Source organism: Amblyomma americanum, chromosome 2 (genome assembly GCF_052857255.1).
Source record: "Amblyomma americanum isolate KBUSLIRL-KWMA chromosome 2, ASM5285725v1, whole genome shotgun sequence".
NCBI classification, from domain to species: Eukaryota; Metazoa; Arthropoda; class Arachnida; order Ixodida; family Ixodidae; genus Amblyomma; species Amblyomma americanum.
In genome coordinates, this window is record NC_135498.1 from 5,857,731 (window position 1) to 5,878,501 (window position 20,771).

A 20,771-nucleotide genomic window follows, 5' to 3' on the forward strand; every position below is an offset into this window, starting at 1 on the left:
TCATTGTGTCACTGTACTCCTAGTTCTAGCCCTAGAATTTTCTCCTGTGACAGACTATAACTGGTACTGAATAGCCAGCTGATTGTGGCATGCATGTCAACGATCCTGGCCTTTTTCGATTGAAATCAAATTCCAGAAAATGAATTTAGCATACTTTTATTGATGTTTCTTGGTTTAAATTGTCCTACCTCTAGCAATAGCATACTGACACCCTAATTAATCAGATTTTGCTTTAGCAGCGCCACTTGACTTGTTATAGCTGGTGCTGCTCCCTGTCTCAATTCTTTCTCTGTCATTGATTTCATTTTCACCTAAGGCAGCAGTGTTGGGATGTTGTATGAGTGCAGTGGTTGGACATACCTAGAGAGAGAGAGATTAAACTGTATTTTCCAACGGATAAGGTGATCTACCCACCCCCGACACACAGGTCAGGTCAGATGCAGGCTGGGAGGTCTTGGGTCCCAGCAGCCTTTTCAGCCAGTTGTACGAGCAGGAGCTGGAGCTCAGGGTCCGAGCTGCGCAGCAAGGTCTCCCAGGTGTCTCTACTGTCTATATTGTGCGTCCCCCCGGGAGAGGACGGGCATTCCCATATTGTGTGGTCGAGGGTCCCTCTCGCGCCAAAAATATTGCATTTATTGCTCCTGACCTCGGGGAATATGTGGTTCACCATAACCGGGTGCGGGTATGTATAAGTTTGCAGTCGCCTCCACGCAACTGCTTGTCTGTTGTCTAATTTCGGATCTGGCAGGGGTACCAGTCTACACTCCAATCTATAATGCTGCGTGATCTCCGCATATTTTAGCATGCGCTCTCCGCTCCCTCGGTCATTGAGGGGCCCTGTAGCGACTCGGCAATAGAGATCTCGAGCCAGCTCGTAGGCCGCCTTGTTGCCGGGGACGGCTTCGTGCGCCGGAGTGCAAATTATTTGAATTTTCCTATCCAACTTTCTCTGGCTGAGGATTCTGGCCGCTAAGGGTGAGATCCTTCCCTTGCTAAAATTTTGTATGGCAGTTTTGCTGTCACTGATGACAAACTTCGCTTTTGTTCCAACGCAAGCTAGCGCAATCGCAGTTTCCTCGGCAACTTCTATGCTCCGTTTGTGCAAAGTGGCAGCTGTCATGGGGTTGCCCTGGCCGCTGACAACCGTTGCCACCGTAAAACCGCCACCACCTCCCGCCGCGTCTACATAGGCCACCTCATGTTCTGAAATTTTGCCGAATCTAATTTCTAATACCTCGGCTCGTTTTTGCCTCCTGTGTTTGTTATATTCCGGGTGCATGCTTTTTGGCAGGGGGGGAATCATCAGATTTTGTCTGACTTCCCTATCTACCTCCACCTTTTGCATGGGACCTGTATCCAGTTTTATTCCAACTTTGGCCAGAATGGCTCTTCCTGTCCTCGTGGTGCTAAGTCTCTCAATTTGAGAGGTTCGCACCACCTCCACCAATTCTGCCCATGTGTTGTACCCCTAAAGCCATTAGTCTCTCTGTGGATGTGCACACAGGCAGACCCAGTGCTCTTTTTACGCATTTTCTCATTAGAGACTCAATCTTCTCTTTTTCCACCGCTTTCAAATCTAGATACGGTGTTGCGTAGCTCACCCGGCTGAAGATGTACGCCTGTACCGGTTTACTCAAATTTCTTTCCTTCCACCCTCGTCCCCTGCTGGCCACCTGCCTAATTAGGCTCAGGGTCTGCATCGCGTGATTCTCCGGCCTTCTGATAGTCTCGTCATTATGCCCGTGTGACTGGAGAATCAGGCCCAAGATTCTGATTTGCTTGACTTCTGGTACCTCCTTACCTGCCACTTTAATTTTGATCTCCGACGGTGGCTTGCACCTTAGGTGCTTCGGATTATATATAAATAATTCTGATTTCCGCGGCGAGCACGCTAGGCCTCTCTCAGCCGCGTACTCGACTATGATGTCGGTGGCGGCCTGGAGCAGGTTTTCGACGGCCGAATCACTTCCTCGGTTGACCCAAAGGGTGATATCATCCGCATATATACTAAATTTTAATCCCTCAAGTTCTGCCGATTGCTCGGGGAGCTCTCTCATAGCCACGTTGAAGAGTAGGGGAGACAAGACCAATCCCTAGGGCGTACCCTTACTCCCTAGCTCAATTGTAAGGGATTTCAGTGTGTGGAACTTCATGTAGGCAGTTCTGCCCGTCAGGAAGTCCTTGATGTACCAATATGTCCTGGTACCTACATTAACCTTGTTCAGCCCTTCCAGGACCGCCTCATGCTTCACGTTGTCGAAAGCCTTCGTGAGGTCCAGCCCCAAAAGGGCTTTCGTATTATTAGACCTTGAGTCTATTATGTCATGTTTGATTTGGATCATGACGTTTTGCGTACCAAGTGAGGTCGGTACCCGACCATCTCATGTGGCCACAGATCGCCCTGCTCCATGTAGCTAATCAGTCTGGTCTGGACAACGTGCTCCATCAATTTCCCAGTGCATGAAGTTAAGGAAATCGGTCGCAAATTTGCCAATTGAGGAGGCTTCCCTGGTTTCGGTATGAAAATAATGCTTGCCGTCTTCCACTGTTGTGGGAGCTCGCCTTTTTCTCAACATCCCTGCATGTACTCCGTTAGATACCTAATGGAGTCATCGTCTAGGTTTCTGAGCATTTTGTTCGTTACCCTGTCAGGGCCAGGAGCCGACCTCGTTTTAAGTCTTACAATCTCTGCCCTTACTTCCGCTTCTGTGATGGGGGCACCCAGTGCCTCGTTAGGTGCTCCACCATAGTTGGGAAGTGGAGTTCGCGAAGTTTCCCCCACGCTCCATTTCTGCTTTTTGAGACGACGCTCCATGCTTTGCTTAGCTTCCCACATATGCAGAAGACTGCTGTCTGCAATCTCCGGGGTGTTATCCCCTTCTAGCGTTTTTGTAGCCTCTCTAATGTCCGATTTGAGTGTCCTCGCCCATTCCTCGATGTTTCCGATAAGCTTCAGTTCCTGAGCCCTTCTGATATCTCTAAATTGATCCCACTCAACGACGGCCGGCGCGCGAGCCCTGCGCGTTATAAGGCCTCCTTTCAGTATGGAAACAATTATGTAGTGGTCGCTGCCGAAATTTTGATCCGAATTATGCCATTCTAAACCTTTTACATGTTTCGAGAATGTCAGATCTGGAAATGTATCCTTACTAACGCTATTGCCCACCCTCGTTGGACTTGCGGGGTCCGTTGTCAGGGTGAGTCCTAGGTCATGCGTATCCTCCCACAGCTGTCTGCCTTTTGGGCATTACTGCGTGTACCCCCATTCCTGGCGATGTGCATTAAAGTCCCCCACTATCAACAGTGGCGGGGTGCTTGAAATTTTGAGAGGCTTGGGAAACAGAGCCCTGAACCTCAACTTCCTTTGCCTGGGTGAGCTGTATAAATTTCAAAGGAATAGACTACAGTCCTGTTTTCCGGTTAAAATTTCGACAAACACGTTCTCGATCTCTCTCGACTCTAGATCGTGTTCAATAGCCGCGTTATTTCTTTTCACGAGCGCTGTGACCAAGGATTTTTCCCGCCTGCCACTATGAAATGCCTGATAGCCTGACAATTTTGTGGGGCCCCCAGTTTCCTGGAGAGCAATTGCCAATGGAGTGTCGTATAATAGTGGACGGTACTGTTGCAGAATCGGCTGCTTGCACTGGAAGCCGCGACAGTTCCACTGCCAGATTTGATTTTCATTTGTGTGCCTAGCCATTTTGCAGTTGCGAGACGATCTGTGCCATACTCTGTTGCCACCCGTTTATGGCGGCCATCTCATTCCTTAACCTTTGGCATTCCTCGGCCTGTTTCTGAACAGCCTCGAGGACAGCTTGAATTTGGATGTTGATATGGTTCATAAATTAATTCATCTTGGCATCTAACCTTTCCAAATTTTCAATCCTTTTCTCCATAGCCTGAATAGGGTCGTTGTCTTGAATTTTGCGTTTCACCGGTAGCGGGAGGGACGTCTCTGTGACCATCTTGTCGTCTCCCTGCGGCTGTTGACGTGCCGCTGGGGAGGTCGTTTTTCTGATGGGTTGTTGCGGAGGAGGGGTTGCCTGCGTCTGTAGTTTCTTTAGGTTTTAGGTTTCGGACCGTTGCGATTCGACTATCCCTGTTAATTTTTCGACCGTTTGCTTTAATTTCTCAATTTCCTCGCCCCGTTTATCTCAGTGATTACTTTCCTGGGAGACCTTCCCCGCAAAACCCACACCCTTACACTCCTCGCTCCTACCTTGTCTCCGTGGGTTGGCAGGATCCCTTGAGCTCTAGCACCCCCTGGACTGGCTCCTGGCACGGGAATCGGAGCGTCGTATGGGCGGCGGCGGTGGTCTGCCTTGATTCGTTTCCAGTTTCAGGAAAGAGTCCTCGTCGTGGAATTTGAAGTCTTCTCTCCCTCCGGGTTCGCGTTGTTGACTCTGATGTCCCCCATCAGTCGTCGCTGCTTGCTTCATCTTCTCCCACTGGCACTTCTTGACTTCGTAGGGAGTGCAGAAAAGTTCACAACACTTGGGGTCTCCGAGTGCGTGGCCTTTGCCACACAGCTGGCATTTGAGCTCGCATTTGTGTTCACGTGACGGGTTCTCGAGGCCGCAGCCACGGCACTTGATGTTCTCGGGATCCGGGCACACGTCTTCCCGATGCATGAGACGGCCACAGGCAACGCAAACTTCGTATTTTTCGCGGTACAGCTGGCACCTGTGCGGCGCCCCGTTGAGATAAATCCATCTTGGCACTTCTTTCTCCTGGAAGAGAATGAAGATCGAATTGGAGACTTTGCCCAGCCTGCGGACACCTTGAATCTCGGGGTTATCCTTGTGGTCTAGGTGGTACAAAATTTCTTCGATCGAGTATTCGAGCGGAACCCCGTGGATGACTCCCGTGCCACAGTACTTGGGGGTGGCCACGTAGGCGGAAGTCTCCACTTTTTTGCCGTCGAACTGGAGGTGTTTTAAACTCGCATACTTGAGCTTCCTCTCTGCACTCATAATGATGACGAGAATCGAGTGCTGCTTCATATTTTGAGTTATTATATCCTCCTTCTCTTCGCGTGGTTTGATCCCCGCCAACATTTTGATGATGTCTGTGAGATGTGCCGTTGCATATTTGGTAAGCTTAAGTAGGCCGCCACGTGGTCGGAGAACAATTTTCTTGGCGCCGTCTGGAATATGCGTCTGCTGACGCTCGATTGACTTGGCCACCAATTTCCTACCTGCTTGCCTCTCTTGTGCTCGCTGTTTCGCAGTTTTCAGCCCGCTCTTCTCTAGCAGCACGTATCTTCCTCCTTCGCTTGCGAACCACTGTCCTGGTGCTGAGAGTTCTTTGGACGTAATCGTGGTTCCTTCCACAATATCCATGATTCACAGCTTTTGCCGGTGGGGACACCGCGGGGACGTGGGCCTGGTCGGTTGTGGTAGGCTTAGTGCCGTTAAGCTCAACTCACCTACGTGCTGCGTCGAACACACAAAGTACAAAAATTGCGAAAATAAAGTCCCACTTGCCGGAAAAACGGTATCCTCGTGGTCCTCTGATATTCCGCCGTCGATTGCGCACAAAAGCCAGGAAAGCAAGATTGAAAGACTGCCGGAAAAGGCCAAAATTAGCGGAGCCCATGTGAAGCGCGTCCGCTCGCTTCCCACTGAACGCCCCGCTCGGACATGCCTACTTAAAAAAGTGGTATGAAAAACGTTGAACAGAGTTCACGGTCAGCAAGTATGTTCCACAATCTGCATAAATACTATGAGTGGACACCCAAGCACATGCCCCTGCGCAGTAGTGTGCTGTCTGATTTGGAAAGTTATGCAGTGCTCAGTGGGTTCCAGGCTTGCGGGTTATTCAGCATTACTGATTCATACGGCCATATTCATGCCATGATCACATGTGCTTGCATGCCTGCATCTGTGTCAGCTCCAGGTTTCACTGTGCATTTAAGTGTGACCAGTACCAACCTGGCATCATTTATTGTACCATAGGTAGCAAAATTGAGGTAGCTCTTTGTTACAGGTGATTGCCATGATTGTTTTCTTCCTTTGTATGGATGCAGGAGCTCTTCAAGGACATGATCCAGGCAGCAGGCTTCAAGGAGGTCACCTATGAAAATCTAATGAATGGAGTTGCAGCAATTCACTCTGGCTTCAAGCTCTGAGCAACTAAGCTGGCAGCCCTGTGCGTTCACTGTGCGTTATGGTGAAAGTGAAATTCACTGTGTGTTATGGTGAAAGTGAAATTCACTGTGTGTTATGGTGTGTTCACTGTGTGTTATGGTGAAACATTGGTGCTCTACACCATGATTTCTACTTAATTATAAAATGCTGGTCACATATAAGGGCATTGCACTTTCTTTCTAGTTCATTTTGTGGCCTGTTTTGCTTAACAGGGCACTTAGCATTGACACCTGCTTGATTCTTCAGATAGAAATTGAAAATGGCAGTTGTTTACAAACAGAGGCGAGGAAAAATCATGTTGTTATTCAAACTGCTGCTGTCATCTTCTAGGATAGAGTGAGCAGCCCTACTAGTCTTTGTTTTATAACTGTTGTGTCATTCTTTCCTCACAAATGGGGACATTGGTGCACTTAGCTAGCTGGTTAACTTTATAGTGACTGAAGTTAGCAGCAAAATTCATCTGTTCATACTGGACTGATCATGAGAGCATTAATACCAAGGGCAGCATATCGCAGTCTCTATGGGAGTCTTGAGTGTATCCAACGGAACATATATAGAAACAGGATGCAGGTTGTATAGCACATGGGGTTAGTGTTTGGTGTTAGCATGCATATTTATAAAGAAGGTTGCATGCGTGCCATGCACTGTCGTTATTGAAACTGAATTCAAATGCCTAGAAAGACGCACTGCCAATAGTTTATTTGAGACCTGCACTTTGGCCAGCCTTCTTCGGCTCAAGTCATGCATGTATCGCATCAGTACACGGATGCGTGTTGTCATGTGGACATGCCCTCTGCCGCTTCTGGAGAAATATGTCTGTGTCTTAATTAGAAATCATTAAAGAATAGTTGCAATATGAATATAAAAAGGAGGTACCAGAAATGGCAGTAAAAGCATGCAGTATTGCTGTAAGGCTGTGCAGATTGTGCTTTTAGCAACAAGATTAAATCCAAACTGAATAATGGTACTACAGAATTGAATTCAACATGAAGAAATGTTTTGCAGTTGAAGTCCTTGTAGCACGTGTCTTATTTCGATGTTTACTGTGATAACAAAGAAGAAAAACTGGTGGCAGATGTGAGTTTATTTACCAATTCAAATATAAACTTACTGTGATATGACTTCGGCAGTTGAAAAAATGCTTTGATAATGTGAATGCTGTGACTTGATTAGCTAGTGCCATTGCAACAAGAAACCAAGGGGGAATCCAAGGTTAGTTGGGATCAGTGAAGCATAAATCGAGTACTGCTGAAATGTACTGCAACCAAAATGCTTGGTTGGAATTATGCTTATGCTTTATGCCTGCCTGTACATTTAAGTACTACAAAATGAAGTTTCTGAGAAAAATGTTTTTTGAAGAACTGTTTTGGTGAGCGGGTTTTATAAGCACAAAGCACAAAATTCTTATGCATTCCAGAGAAGATCTTACAGTAGGAACGTTAAATATGTTTGAACCGCACTATTTGAAGTGACCAAATGAAATGAACAGTGTGGAAAATACACCGTAGAAGTTTTAATGCGCATTTCGGAGTGGAAGCTGCACGCTTCTTTCTCGTAAAAATGGTGCCTCAACCGTAAGTTTACTTTGTCATGACGAGAAGCTGCTTTGTTCTGTTGTTGGTCAGTGACCATTATCTGGGTGGGATGAGGGTTAGCATGCTCGACAGTGGTGCTGTGGGGACATGTGCTCTGATTGGGCCTGGCCCCCTCATTGATTTTGCAGAGAGAAGAAAGAGGAGGTGTGCAGCTCTTGCTGCCACCCTTTCCTCCCCTGAGGGCAGTGAAAAGTCCATGAGCTTTCTTAACTCTCCTTACTGCGAAAAGACCGATTTTGAGTGTTTTAAAATAAACATTATTTCTTTAGGAAGTGCCAAATGCACTGTGCATTGTAAGGCATTAAACTATATTTTATTAGTTATACTTTGGAACGAAAAAAACGCCAGTTGTGTGGGTGCAAAAATTTTAGAAAATTATTGGTTAAATATGCTGATAGCACAAAAAAACAATACAAGCAAAACAAAAGGAAGCCCCTGCACTGAGCCAGGCATTGATTGCAAAAAAAATTGAAATTACAAAATGTTGCTCTTGTTCTTAGCTACCGTTATTGTCATTTTCAGCTGCATACATAACACCGCACTTTCTATGGCCTTTCAGGGTGGGGAATGCGACTGCTGTGCCACTAGAGAAAGCAGTCGCATGAGGATGTCAAGTGGAGATAGATCTGGGATGTGCTGCACACTGCGCTTGTTCCGAGCGCTGCTCTTGTTTTTTATAGCAGAGCTTGCAGTTCCTTCTTTTCTCCATTTTTTTTTTCAGTTGGCAGTGAATGGGTTCTATCAGTTAAAAGGGGGCATGGCCTTCGTTGATATCATCATAATCAAGATTCTGCTGACGCATTTGGTAAAATACCTTAGCGATGTGTTACGAAGACTCTAAAGCACCAAACAAAATCACTCTCATCATTTACAAATCAGATGCATTGCTTTAAATTCAGCGTGAATGGTAAAATGAAATGCTCAAAAGCACACGCTGATATCCCCGGCCTCTCGCTATCAGTCTCACTATCAGAACTGAAATCCGATCATTCCACATCGTTGTCGAAGTCACTACTTCTGCTCTAAAAAAAAATAAGACTGCATCAGAGCCAACTAAAGTGCTCGGTCTAGCCTTTCACCTTTCAGGAGCATACAACGAACTGGATGCCATGATCGCTGACCGGCGGACTATGTCCGGTCAAAATTTCATATTTCACATCGCCTCCTTGCATTGAAAATGATAAAAACAAAACTGAAATCAAAGAGTTGGCATTATAGAAGCAAACTAGATGATGCAGCTTGTCCAAGAGCACAGACTCGAATTTTTGACGGCACGGTTAAAATGTCGGTCATATACGACCGATGACCTGTGGCATGGTAGCGAAAGAGTTAAGCAGAAATGCTGTAGTTAGGAGTTCAGTGAGGTTTCATCTGGTTAAGTGTCGTAATGGAAATGAATAATTGTGATCACTGACTGAGTCGAAGGTGATCGAATTGGCTTTTTGGAGTCCAAATGGGTTCCTTCCTTGCAGTTAAACAGGCAGGGAATAGACTTCTATTTAAATGCAGGTGATATGACCCATACAAAGTGTAATTTGCTAGCACAACATCAAAGGAATTCTATCAGTCTATGGAAATCCATGTCCTGGCATTGTCCTGTGTTCTTGAACAACTTTCACCTATAGTAATAATAATTGTTTATGTGTATCCAGATCTCCCGAAGCGAAACAAGAGCTTGAAGGGCAGAGCTTGGCACACATGCACAGTTACTGAAAGTGTGGTTTGAAACAATGCACAACATCGTCAAGACAGATGAGAAAAACTTTTTTTTACATGTTTTCAGCTATTAAGGCTCTAGGCAAGGTGTGCAAAACCAAAGGAACGTAATATTCATGAATGTGGTCTTGATACCTAGGCTCCGTTTCATACATCAGGTGCAACGCTGTGAAGGGTACCGGAGTAGTCCGCATGGAAATAATGAAGGGAGGCATATTGCTCCGCGCTTGTTTTGTCGCCAAGTGGTCTAAGGCACGAGACACCGAGAGCGTGTCGTCAACAGTAAGAGCGCATTTAATCAAGCTTGTGATAATTGTATGATAAGTCTGCAGGCAAAGCATTTACTAGTTTTCGTTCACCATAAGGAACACACTACTTTCTGATTGCATAATGTTGGGAGCGCAAACAAGAGCACTAGCTTTGACAGCATTGTGCGTGATGTATGAAACTGAGTATAGTGCGCACGAGAAGAATCTGGCATTTGCAGATACTACTTGAGCACACATGTAGAGCAGTCTCTAGGTGTGCCATATGGCACAGATTTAAAAATACTCTAAAATTGAATTGACTTTTGTGTGTCAAATGCTACCACAAAAATAGAAGCAATATATGTGAAACTGCACCATACTGTAAGCTATGGCATGATCAATTTGCTTGCAAATTTGAAAAAAACACAGAAATTTTGAGTGCAATGAACGAGTGAGTTTGCATAGTTCGGCACAAAAACGTGCCAAATGGATATTTTATGACAGTTCGGCATCCAAAATATTCTGAAATATTTTACAGTAGGTGCGTATTGAATACCTGAACACTTGCATGTAAAGAAGGTAGATGAGTGTAGAAAAAAATGGCCGAACAGCAGGAATGGATTTCTATGCATTGCAGAAGCAAAAAAGCTTAGTCTTCGAACTTTTGACCTTAATCATGCGTCTATTTACCAGTCCATTAATTGTTGTGAGTCGTCTCAATGGTTAAAGGCAACTACTGTTGTGGTGCAAGAGCTATTTTTTTTTTATAAATAGATAGTTATTCCTCTTTCTCTCAAAGGTTAAGAATTGCCTGATCAAAATTAGCATGTTGATATATCAAAAGCGAGTCATCAGCATACTGAAGCACTCTACAGTGAGGAAGTGTGCTTTGTAAGTCATTAACACAAAACTAAATAGAACTGGTGCTAAGATAGAATCTTGAGACACTCCATATTGAATTGGAAGGGCACCTCTTTGAGTTTTACCCAGTACTACCATCCTAGTTCGGTTGCAAAGGTAATTTATAATGAGATACAACTGGTCTTGTAATACATATAGCGTGGTTTACCTTGCTAGTTTCAGTACCAAGTTCTTTATTCACATCATAGACATGGGCGAGCCTGACAAAAATTGAAAGTGACACCAAGATGAGTTATGAATATTTTTGGCTCATTCAGGAACATACAGTAAACCAAAACCAATTTGCTTGTTATGTGTTTGGGAGAATCGCCCTAGGTGAAGTAGATTTTACTCAAGGAGTAATTTACTCATTTGCATCCACCTGAGTGCAGCCATACAGCCCTGGATCAGGACAAATTTTTCTTCTATCGCAAAGATTTCGAGATAGCTACATAGCCTTCCTTTGTAGCCATGTGGCTGTGCTAAGACAGTCAGCAATTGCTCCCTTGATTGTCTGGTCAGTTTTTGAGAAAACAAGGCTCACTGATTCGTTATTTTATTAAAGAGACTTTCACTGATTTATCACTTTCAGAAATAAAAGCGTGGTATTCGCCAACTTTGGTCATAAGTATTAATGTGTACTACCTGCCACTACTTGAAAGGCAGTGTTGCTTTTTTTTTTGTACTAATTACCTCTGAATCATTATTAAATATAATAGAGTGGGGTGTCTTTTCATCGCAGTGATCAATTCTAACGATTCCTTGATTTTGTGTATGGTTAGTGAATTTTTGGAACTTGACAGCCAATTATTTAATTCTGATATTATTGATCGAATCAGACATTATCTTTCTTATGGATTGGTGTTACGGTGGCAGTTTTAACCCATTTGCTGCCAAAGCCAGTGAATCGTTAGGAGCGAGCACGGTGGCAGTATTGCCAAAGTCGGCGAAACAACGGGTGTTTGTTTTTTTGTGGTTCATAAAGCTATTAGATGGCGTTGCATGTATAGTTGTTAAAAAATATTTGTATATTCTGTCAACAGGTGGCAGCACTTCACCGTGTTAGGAAACTTTTTTGTTGTTTTATTCATCGCTGTCATGTCCAAAAAAATGGCAGTCTGCAGAGGTGGACATGGTCTTTCCGATGCTGAAATTTGGGACATTCTGTTTGGTACCGATAGTGAGGACAAGTTTGATGGCATGAGTGATTCTTGTGAGCCATCATCCGAGGATGATAGCAGCTCGGACAACTGTTCCGAGCTATAACTATGAAAAGACAGCCCTCGTATATGCTATATGCTGAAAGCATTTAAAACTGCATACTCTCCTAAGGAGTGCCTTGCTGTGGATGAGAGCTTGGTGAAATTCCGTGGATGCTTGCCATACGTGCAGTTCAATCCATCGAAGCATGCATGTTTCGGTGCCAAATTTTACAAGCTCTGTGAGTGTAGCTACTGCCTGAATTTTTTAATGTGCACAGACCAAAGCACAAAGTCAGATGCGACCTTTTCAATGCTATGTAGAGAAGCCGTCATCATTGACCTCATCGGCGATGGGCTTGATGATGGCCGCACCATTTGCTTGGACAGTTGGTATTCTTCACCCCAATTGTTCTTGGCTATCGAAAATGGTGGCTCCAATGCTATGGGAACAGTGCAAGTCAACAGAAAGAGTTCTGAGGACTGCGCCTAAGGAAGGGTCAATGTGAGACTTTGTCCTCACATGGTCATGGCAATTCAGTAGCAGGACTGAAAGCCTGTCACTGCGATGTCATCTTGCAACAATGCAGTGGAAATCACTGACACCGGAAAAAAGTGGCACAAGGATAATGAGCCAGCCGCAAAACCTCAGGTTATAATGGAATATAACGAGGTCATGGGAGACGTTGATTGCCAAGATCAGCAGTTGGCATCATTTCACATTATGCTGCGGTACACCAGAGGATATAAGAAAGTATTTTTTTTATATCCTTGACATAGCACTGTATAATGCTACGTACTGCAAGCAAAGAAATGGGGGAAAAAGGACTCTATATGGATTGGAAAATCTGCCTTGCTGAGCAAATCATCACGGAAACAGCAGCTCTCTGCTGCTGCAGACGAGGAGTGCAGTCTGCCAGACCATCTCCCATGTTCTTGGAGGCTACAGAATGGGCTCTTTTTTTCCACGCCAGATTCCGCCGAATCCCGTGAAACAAAATCTCTCAAGGCAATGCTAAGTGTGCTAGGTGAAAGGGAAAAAAAGGGAGAGGCGGTGGGAGTGCGAGAAGTGTGAAGTCGCACTACACATGCCCGAATGCTTTAAAGGGACACTGAGGACAACTCTATCATTTTTTTTTTTTTGTTAGCAAAATCTGATACTTCGGCATTTCATGGCTTTGTTGCCGCTTGTCCGGGTGCGAAAGATGCATGTATTTCAAAGAAATTTGGATTCGAAGTTGAGAAAGTTTTTCCCGCCGCTCTGATTCAAACTCGAGAACTCTTATGACGACTCGGAGAACTCTTATGACGTCACAGAACGGAGTGACATGATACGTGACGTAAACGCAGACTCCGTGATTTCTGACGGCTAGCGGTGCAGTGCGCAACCTTCCTTTGCCAGCCTCAGAGATTCGTGGCTTCCATGAAGTAAGGAAAATTCCTCCAAGGTGGCGCCTCTTGTCATAGGAAGTCATCACGCTTGTACTTGCGAGATTGGCCTGTGGCGGCAACACCTGTATTTTGGTTCTTGCTATTTTCTACATTACAAGAGCTTTGTTTTCAGTAAGAGTGGCGTTTTTGTGATCAGGAGCTGCTATTCTATCGATACAAGCAAACTTCAATTTCTCCTCAGTGTCCCTTTAAGCATTTTCACTCTACGAAAAACCTGTAAATCTCAAAAGAGTTCCAAAACAGAACTGTGGGATTCTAGGTTCAAATAAAGTTGTTTTTCTTTTTTTCAGAATCTCAACTTTAATTTTTGCTGCAATGGCTTCCAACAGAAGCAATAGCACGATGAAGTGTACCTCTGGAAGGCTGAAAACGGGTGGTATAGGAGGCCCGGTCATGCGCGCTATGCGCAGCAGTGAATAAGTTAATGTCTATGGTACTCTTGAAGTCGTGAGGAGTCGTGAAGCCTTCTGAGAAGTTTTTTAGCAGACCTTTGTTGAGGTAGTGTGGGTGTGAAAATAAATCACAAGTAAAGGAAAGTTAACGAAACCCTTCCTGTAATGTTAATGTATACCTGTGACTGCGCCTTCTGCCATCTTCATTGCTTGAAATTCCTTCTTTACTCCATCCTTTATTATGGCTGGGACTGCCATTTTTGTGACACTGCTGTAAACTCGCCAGCCTGGCTGGGAACTGTGCAGCAGATACCATAGCTCAAGGATACACTAACCAAGCTGCGGAGGACCCATTAGAACCCAGGCCAGCAGTTTCAATGCATTATGGTATCTTGGAACAACACTGAGGGCGGAGGATGGCCCTACCCCCACCTCACAGCTAGCCGACAAAAGAACAGGCAACCGCTTGGAAGCTGCTACAGACAAACACTAATTTACACATTCTCTGCAATAGTCACCCAACAGCCTTTAGGGCTGCCTGCCCGCTGTGTGGCGAGGTAGCCACACTATATAATACCTCGTGGGGTGTCGTGGGGTCAAGACCGTGTGACCATGTGGGCCTTGGAGTAGGATGGAGGAGGGAGCGGTGTTCTGTCGTGTGGTGCTTAGTGCAGCTGGTGCTATTTTACAGTGAAGCTGCCAGGGGCTCACTTGTGGCGTGAGTGTTGTCATCATCCAAGGTGTGGAGTTCCTTTTCTCTCTAACTGCATCTGAAGTTGCTAGTGACGTCTTTTAGGTTACTTCATCCATCCAGCTTCTATTCATGTCTGATTTCCTTCACGTTGTTTTCAGGTATCCTTCATTGCTTGGTGTTTCATCAGTCATGCTTCTGTTACTGCAATAACTGTGCAGTGCACTTCCTGCAGGGTAAATGGTGTTACCATAATGTGTCGTGGTGACTGAAAACTCCTACAGTCAGCTGATGGCCAAATGAGAATGTTACTCAGGTAGGCCAGAGTTGTGGGTGTTCTCTAGACTGTGTTCTATGGGGTCAAGATCATGTGACCTTGTGGGCCTTGGAGTAGGATGGAGGAGGGAGCGGTGTTATGTCGTGTGGTGCTTAGTACAGCTAGTGCTATTTTACAGTGAAGCTGCTAGGGGCTCACTTGTGGCATGAGTGTCGTCATCATCGGTATAACGCATTACTTGATCAGTGATGGCACCAGAGCAAGTAGCGGTCAAAGCACGCTCTGCACCAGTGTTCATGATGTCTCTTAATTGCATTACAAATAGCAAATGCACAAACATCTGTGCTGGTCAAACAAATTAATGAGAAAGCCTAATCGTGGAGGCATTTTCTGCTCCATAATTTTCTCCCCCAGAGGAGTAACAAAAAGTCTGGAAGCTCTTTATGTTGCATTCCATTGCATCACTTTTTTTTCAGTTTGCCAACCACATTTAAATGGTTAGTAAGCCAGTTTTTAAATTATTAGGGATTTAAAATGGCACGGAACCATTAGTAGTGGCCTTTTCTGCACACCAAGCATAAAAGGTTTGCACGGTTAAGTGCACTTGCAAGGTTTTTATTGCAGTAAGCATTGGAGGTGAAATGCATTTGCGAAGAAAGTTTACTTTAATGCCTTGCAGACAATATCTGCAAGTACTGATTCTAATAACATACTGCTGGTGTATTGATCTCATTCATTTTGTAGAGTTTCCTTGCACAAGGGGAGAGACTAGAATATAGGTTTTGTGGAGTCCTGTGCAGCAGCAGTGCACATTGCATCTACAAATTGGAGAAGTGTGATGTAAAAAGGAACTTTTGCAAGCATAAGAAAGCACCTCCCTTGTATGATGGTTGTTCTCTCTGGAAAGCATTCAGTTGTCCAGCTAAACTCGTGTGGCTTCTAGCACCTGCCACCAAGTTGAAGTGAAAACAGCATCTGGAGAACTCAATACCTATATATTTTAGACCAGAATTACTTCAATAACTTTGAAGACTTTCACATTGTGTGAGGGAAAATGTTCTTATAAGCTTTTTGATGTGCACTAAACAGTGCAAGTTTTATTTCCAATGCAACACAGACTGTTTTACAGCGAAAGCTGAAATAGTTTTGTACAAGTCATTTAGGAGAAGCAATCTAGTAGGCACGACGGCAGCCGTGTAATACGTTCTGTGTAACACGTTAGGTAGACATCACCGCCACGTGCCTCAAAGCACGAATGAGGTATCCACTGACCCAGTGAGCCATTTGTGCACCTTTCTGTTCCTCAAAACCAACAGAAAGTCTGGATTGTGAATAAGACAACACTGAGAACTAAATAAATGCATTTTTTTAATTGTACATGTTTGCAAGCACTATAGGAAATTCTTTTAAAATCATGCTCAAAAAACAAAAACGCAAATTTTTTTTCATTGTCTTGGCAAGCACTTATGCCAGTCAACAAGAGAACAAATGTTTACTTATGTTGCATCACCGAACACACCTGCAAGTTTTGTTGAGAAAAGAATTACTGATAACAAACTAATTTCTGAAAGGTTGCTTGCAAATATTTGCCAGTATTTTGTGATTTTAGACTATTTTCTTCATTTGGTCCAATGTGTGCCTAGACTAGCACCAGCCAAGAATTAAAAAGATAATCGCGAAGTTTCGAGGACCAACTCACTCCTTTGTTGTGCCCTTTGTTGATGCTAGTGTCTGTCTACATCACAAACTCAACCAGACAGACATCCATCGAATATGCTCATGTGTCTAATCCTGCCTGAAAAGTATAATAAGTAGTGGTTACCCTATCAACCATGCTCAATATTCAGAGGGTAATGAATATAGCAAAGTTGGAACGCCATTGTTTTCCTCTTCGTGTTTACTTTTTCTTTTTTTACTTTGCACTGTTTAATACAGAAATACATTTCTTGGCTTTCACATTGCACGTGCAGAGTATGTCTGGCAATTTATGTTCCGCATAAGTACCGAAATTTCCCATTGAACATTTGCCATATGCTCAACAGATGAAAGCATAGCATGTAGTATAGGTCATCTACTTTGAAATCGGACGTTGTTTTGGTTGCACTGTGCAACTAAGCAGAGTACCTTGAATCACTATTGCAGCAAATGATGCAGTAATCATTATTGTGTGACCTATACATAAGAATTGAACCTTTAGTAAGGAGGGATTGGACAACAGTGGTGACATATGTTGACAAATGCTAAGCATGTATATATGTTCACCCAGTGCTTTTAACAGGCAGGTATCCAAGGGGGGGGGGGGCGGTCTAAGAGGCCTTTCCCCCCTCTTCCCACCTGTTCTCTTGGCAGCGCTCAGCCAGCACTGCCCCTCCGCCAGCACAATTACCTTGGGCCCCTCCCGAAAAAAATTCCTTGCTACTTCTCTGGCTTTTAACTTGCGTGAGTTGCAAGGTTTCAGTTGAAGAATCTGCCTGAAGGATGCCCTCCACTGCTCTTTGTGGAAAAACTCTATTGTTTTTATGAAAATAGAAAAACCATTTTTGAAGCAGTGAGGTGTTAGCTTCGGGCTCATTTCTGCATTTCACAGAATGACATGGATGCGCGAGTCATGACTTTCAAGTGGTTCCAGTACTACTACTGCTAGCTAGTTCAAACATACAAACCCTTTGGCTGGTTGTCTTACCTGCTGGAACTTGAACTGCAGCAAAGAGGATAAAATGTCAAGTGAATAAAAAATTTCTGTAGCAGTGATCTTATAATGGAATTTCGCACTGGTGGATCTGTGCAGGTGGTGTCGGCCCAAAATGCTGCCTTTAAAAGCATGTAAAGCGTTGTATAAACTGTCTCAAAGTGTTAGGTGCAGTGAACGAAAGTAGCACAAATTCGTGGAATATTCATGTAAAGTGCATGCACATTTTGCAGAATGTCACACAATCTTGCCACATTACATTTTTGCATTAGTGTAGACTTCAGCATAGCAACAGCGTGCTGTCTTTTAGAGCGCAGTGCTAGGGTGCCCGTTCCTGCATTCCGCGTTGGCGTTGTTGGCGTAACCAGTCGTCCAAGTAGAGTGAAATGTCACCTGGAAGGTGGCTGCCATGGGAAGAGCCCGAAGGGTGGGTGCGCCAGCAGTGGCGGGTCAATTTTTTATTGCACTAACAGTGGTCGATCCTGTCATTTCGAAAAGTCCTAGTGTTCTTATTGTTCTTGGAGGAAGGGCAGAGGGGCAAGTGGAGAGGAGGGCAGTGACAGCCGCCAGATGCATGGGATTCGCGATGGTGACTGCTGACTGATGCTCGTCTCTGTCACAGAACTATAATCGCACTGCTAACGCACACCTCACCACATCAGTGGGAATGATTGCCAATTTTTTTTATCAATGCTCACTGCCTCTCACTAGCACAAGGTTGTCAGCACTGTTTGGAAACATTAAAAGGTTATCTATGGGCAAAAAAACAGTATGCAATAGTGATCAGAAAAAAAGTTGGGATACCGCAAGGGTAAAAACTGATTTATTCGTCTATAAGAACTCTCACCGGATTCAAACTTTTTTCTTCTGTTTGTGTTCTTGAAGAGCGTGTGGACAAGCTCATTTAGCTTAAACGTAGCCGCTACGGTACAGCTTGTCTGAACTTTTTGCTCCAATCTGCTATAATCACATATGGTTGCAAGGCCCTATATTCCTAAGGCAGGCATTTTGTGCACAGCTCTCGTTTTCTCACGGCCATTTGTGTTGGCGTCATGCACATGACATGCTCCAAGATAGCACAGGCTCCTTTTTTTTCTTTCGCCTCTAAAGTTTGAGCAGCTCGCAGGTAAATGTTGCATTTTGGGTAGGTGTATGCTCTAAGGCTAGTTTCTCACTGATATGCTTCAGAATTCGATGGTTCACGTGTGAATGAACCTCGTTTGCAACTCCTTTTGCTGTGGCCACTCTGTTGCAATGTCCAGAATGTCTGACAGCGATGAGCTCTGCCTCTATCCCAGCCTACTTAGCACAAAAAAAAAATTCTCTGCTCTGGTCACTAAAGTTCGAGACTGGCCCACTGAAGTGTAGGAACATATGCGTGGAGGGGGCAGCGTTGATCAGCCGCTCTTGGGCGCCATGCTGGTAGCGAGGGTGCGTCCGCCGAGCTGATTGGCCAGCGTGTAGTATCCGGGAGCGGGAACGAGCAGCGTGTCGTTGGCGGCCAGGGTGAACGTGGCGCCGGCTACGCTGACGCTGGCCGACCCCGCAATCTGCCAGAGGAAAGTCTCGGTGCCGGAGCACTGCGTCTCGTGGACGCCTCGACCGAGGACCACGATTGTCGACTGATGGCCTTTTCCGAACAGGTCCCTGCGTACGTTCGAAACGAGACCACGCCTATCAGGGTACCAGCTAGGCTCTCGTTTCGACCACGGTGCCTGTGCGTCGCATGCATGAATGAACGCTAGACCCAACGTCAACCTGCCTCTACAATGTTCCAGACCTCGCACCTCCAACAGATGACAGGTAGGCGAGTGGACGAAGAGGTGACCGACTGAATGCGCGAACTTGTCGCAGAAGGGAAGTCGAGGAGGCCGTGGAAGAGAAAGCGCTCCAAAGAAGATGGTGGAGGAGGAAGTTAGATAAGGATGAGGTTCGTGTATAAGAGGATGTGAACATGGAGAGAGTGAAGGCGCTCCGAAGAAGCGGAATGGGGAAATCGGAATAGGCAAAAGATACGCACGGTTCATTGGGCGCGTCCGAGCGCACTCCCCGGCCGCTCGTAGATGATGTGACTACTCGGCAAAGTCGACTATGGTTGAACTAGTTGGCCGTGTTGATGAAAGAGGAGGCGGTCAGAATAGGTGAAAAGAGTTTTGATGGTTTCAGCGGACGCCAGGATGGCGCAACAATTGCGCTGCTCGAAAGCATAATCGCAGAAATTTTTTAACTCTCATAGAGATTTTTTTAACGCGAGAGCGTTAAGGCTCCCGTTCTGCAGAAATTCCGACGTCGTCATCGTCTACGTTGTGAGCAAAAAGATTAGCTGTGGTTCAACTGCTGCTAAACCTGGTTAGAGAGCGAAAGCTGTGGTGTATTGGGCAAGTAGACGCGGCTTGGCGTCTGTAACGTTGAATGCATTCCGTACTCTGGATAGGCAGCGCGCTCATCCTGCCACCCTGGCAGGTGGCAGTTAAATTAATGGTTAATCGCGAGAGGTTGGTTGGTTACCGGAACTCTGCGGCCTATTGCTGCAGTGCCGCGTGTCTGCCACAACGTTGTCAGCGCTAATGCATGCAGGCCACATCTCTCCCAACCACCACGTACCTCAAAGCGCGTTTGAGGCGTCCACTGTCCCAGGGAACCATGCGCCTTCCATTCCTTAAAATCCGAATCTAGAACGCTGCCAACGCCAAGGAACGCTGACGGCTTATAGCTTCAGTGCCGCGTTTCTGTCACTACCTTGTCAATGCCAACGCGTGCAGCGCACATCTGTCACTACCGCCACCCACGTGGTTAAAGCGCGACTGAGGTGTCCACTGTTGCAGGGGTCCTAATTGCTTTCGAAGAAAAGTGAAGATTGGTTTTGAGGAAAGGAAATGGAACTGTCTCACATATATCGGTGGACACCCGAACCGCGCCTTAATGAAGGGATAAACGTGGTTGGGCTGAAGGTCGTTCAGGGTCATTCTCCGCCCCAGACGACGACTGCTTTACGTAGCGTAGTGAAGCTTCTCGCTTCAAAATCCACGGAGAGCAACCAGGTGGGCCACCTAGGTCACGTGGCCTTGTGGCAGCATCATAACCTGCCTACTGGATTGTGACAAACTGACCACAATGGCAGGTGACAAATTAATGATTGGCCACATCGGAAGAGTAACCTAGGTCGCACAAGCCCTACTGGTGGCAAGCACCTGCCATCGCAGGGCAGTGGTGCATCGCCTGGGGTGGTGAAACTTCCTATACCTCCTAGCGGTCACGAATTACAGACGCTAGCGCCGATTCCTCCATCACTTACGCTCATAGCGGTTGGCGGACGAATAACAATGTATTAATCTCCATGACAACGTACAACCGAAACGCGGTCGCGGGGCGTGTTCGCATTAGAGTCGCTGGATATTTTTCTAGTTCGCATGGCATCTGCTTCACGCGCGGACTGGTCAAAAGTCGGGCCCGCTAAGGG

At 45.5% G+C, this 20,771-nt stretch overlaps 2 protein-coding genes across 5 annotated transcripts in view; one reads left to right on the top strand and one right to left on the bottom strand.

Moving 5' to 3' along the window:
- Coq5 (ubiquinone biosynthesis protein COQ3, mitochondrial) overlaps positions 1-18,485 on the top strand; it is a 37,840-nt gene extending 19,355 nt beyond the window's left edge. Inside the window, exons 7-8 of one of the 4 annotated variants that reach the window (XR_013312446.1) lie at positions 6,032-7,682; positions 16,905-18,485. Coding sequence is in view for 3 of the 4 variants with exons in the window: in XM_077652905.1 (XP_077509031.1) it covers positions 6,032-6,133 (102 nt within the window). In the remaining variant the exon portion in view is untranslated. The other 3 variants (XM_077652905.1, XM_077652906.1, XM_077652904.1) reach the window with 3 other exon arrangements.
- The window catches only part of LOC144120477 (3-hydroxyanthranilate 3,4-dioxygenase-like), a 56,378-nt gene continuing 53,709 nt past the window's right edge, over positions 18,103-20,771 (bottom strand). The window contains exon 5 of the mRNA XM_077652902.1: positions 18,103-18,958. Coding sequence (XP_077509028.1) covers positions 18,709-18,958 — 250 coding nt within the window. The 3' untranslated portion in view covers positions 18,103-18,708. The remainder of the gene's footprint in view (positions 18,959-20,771) is intronic.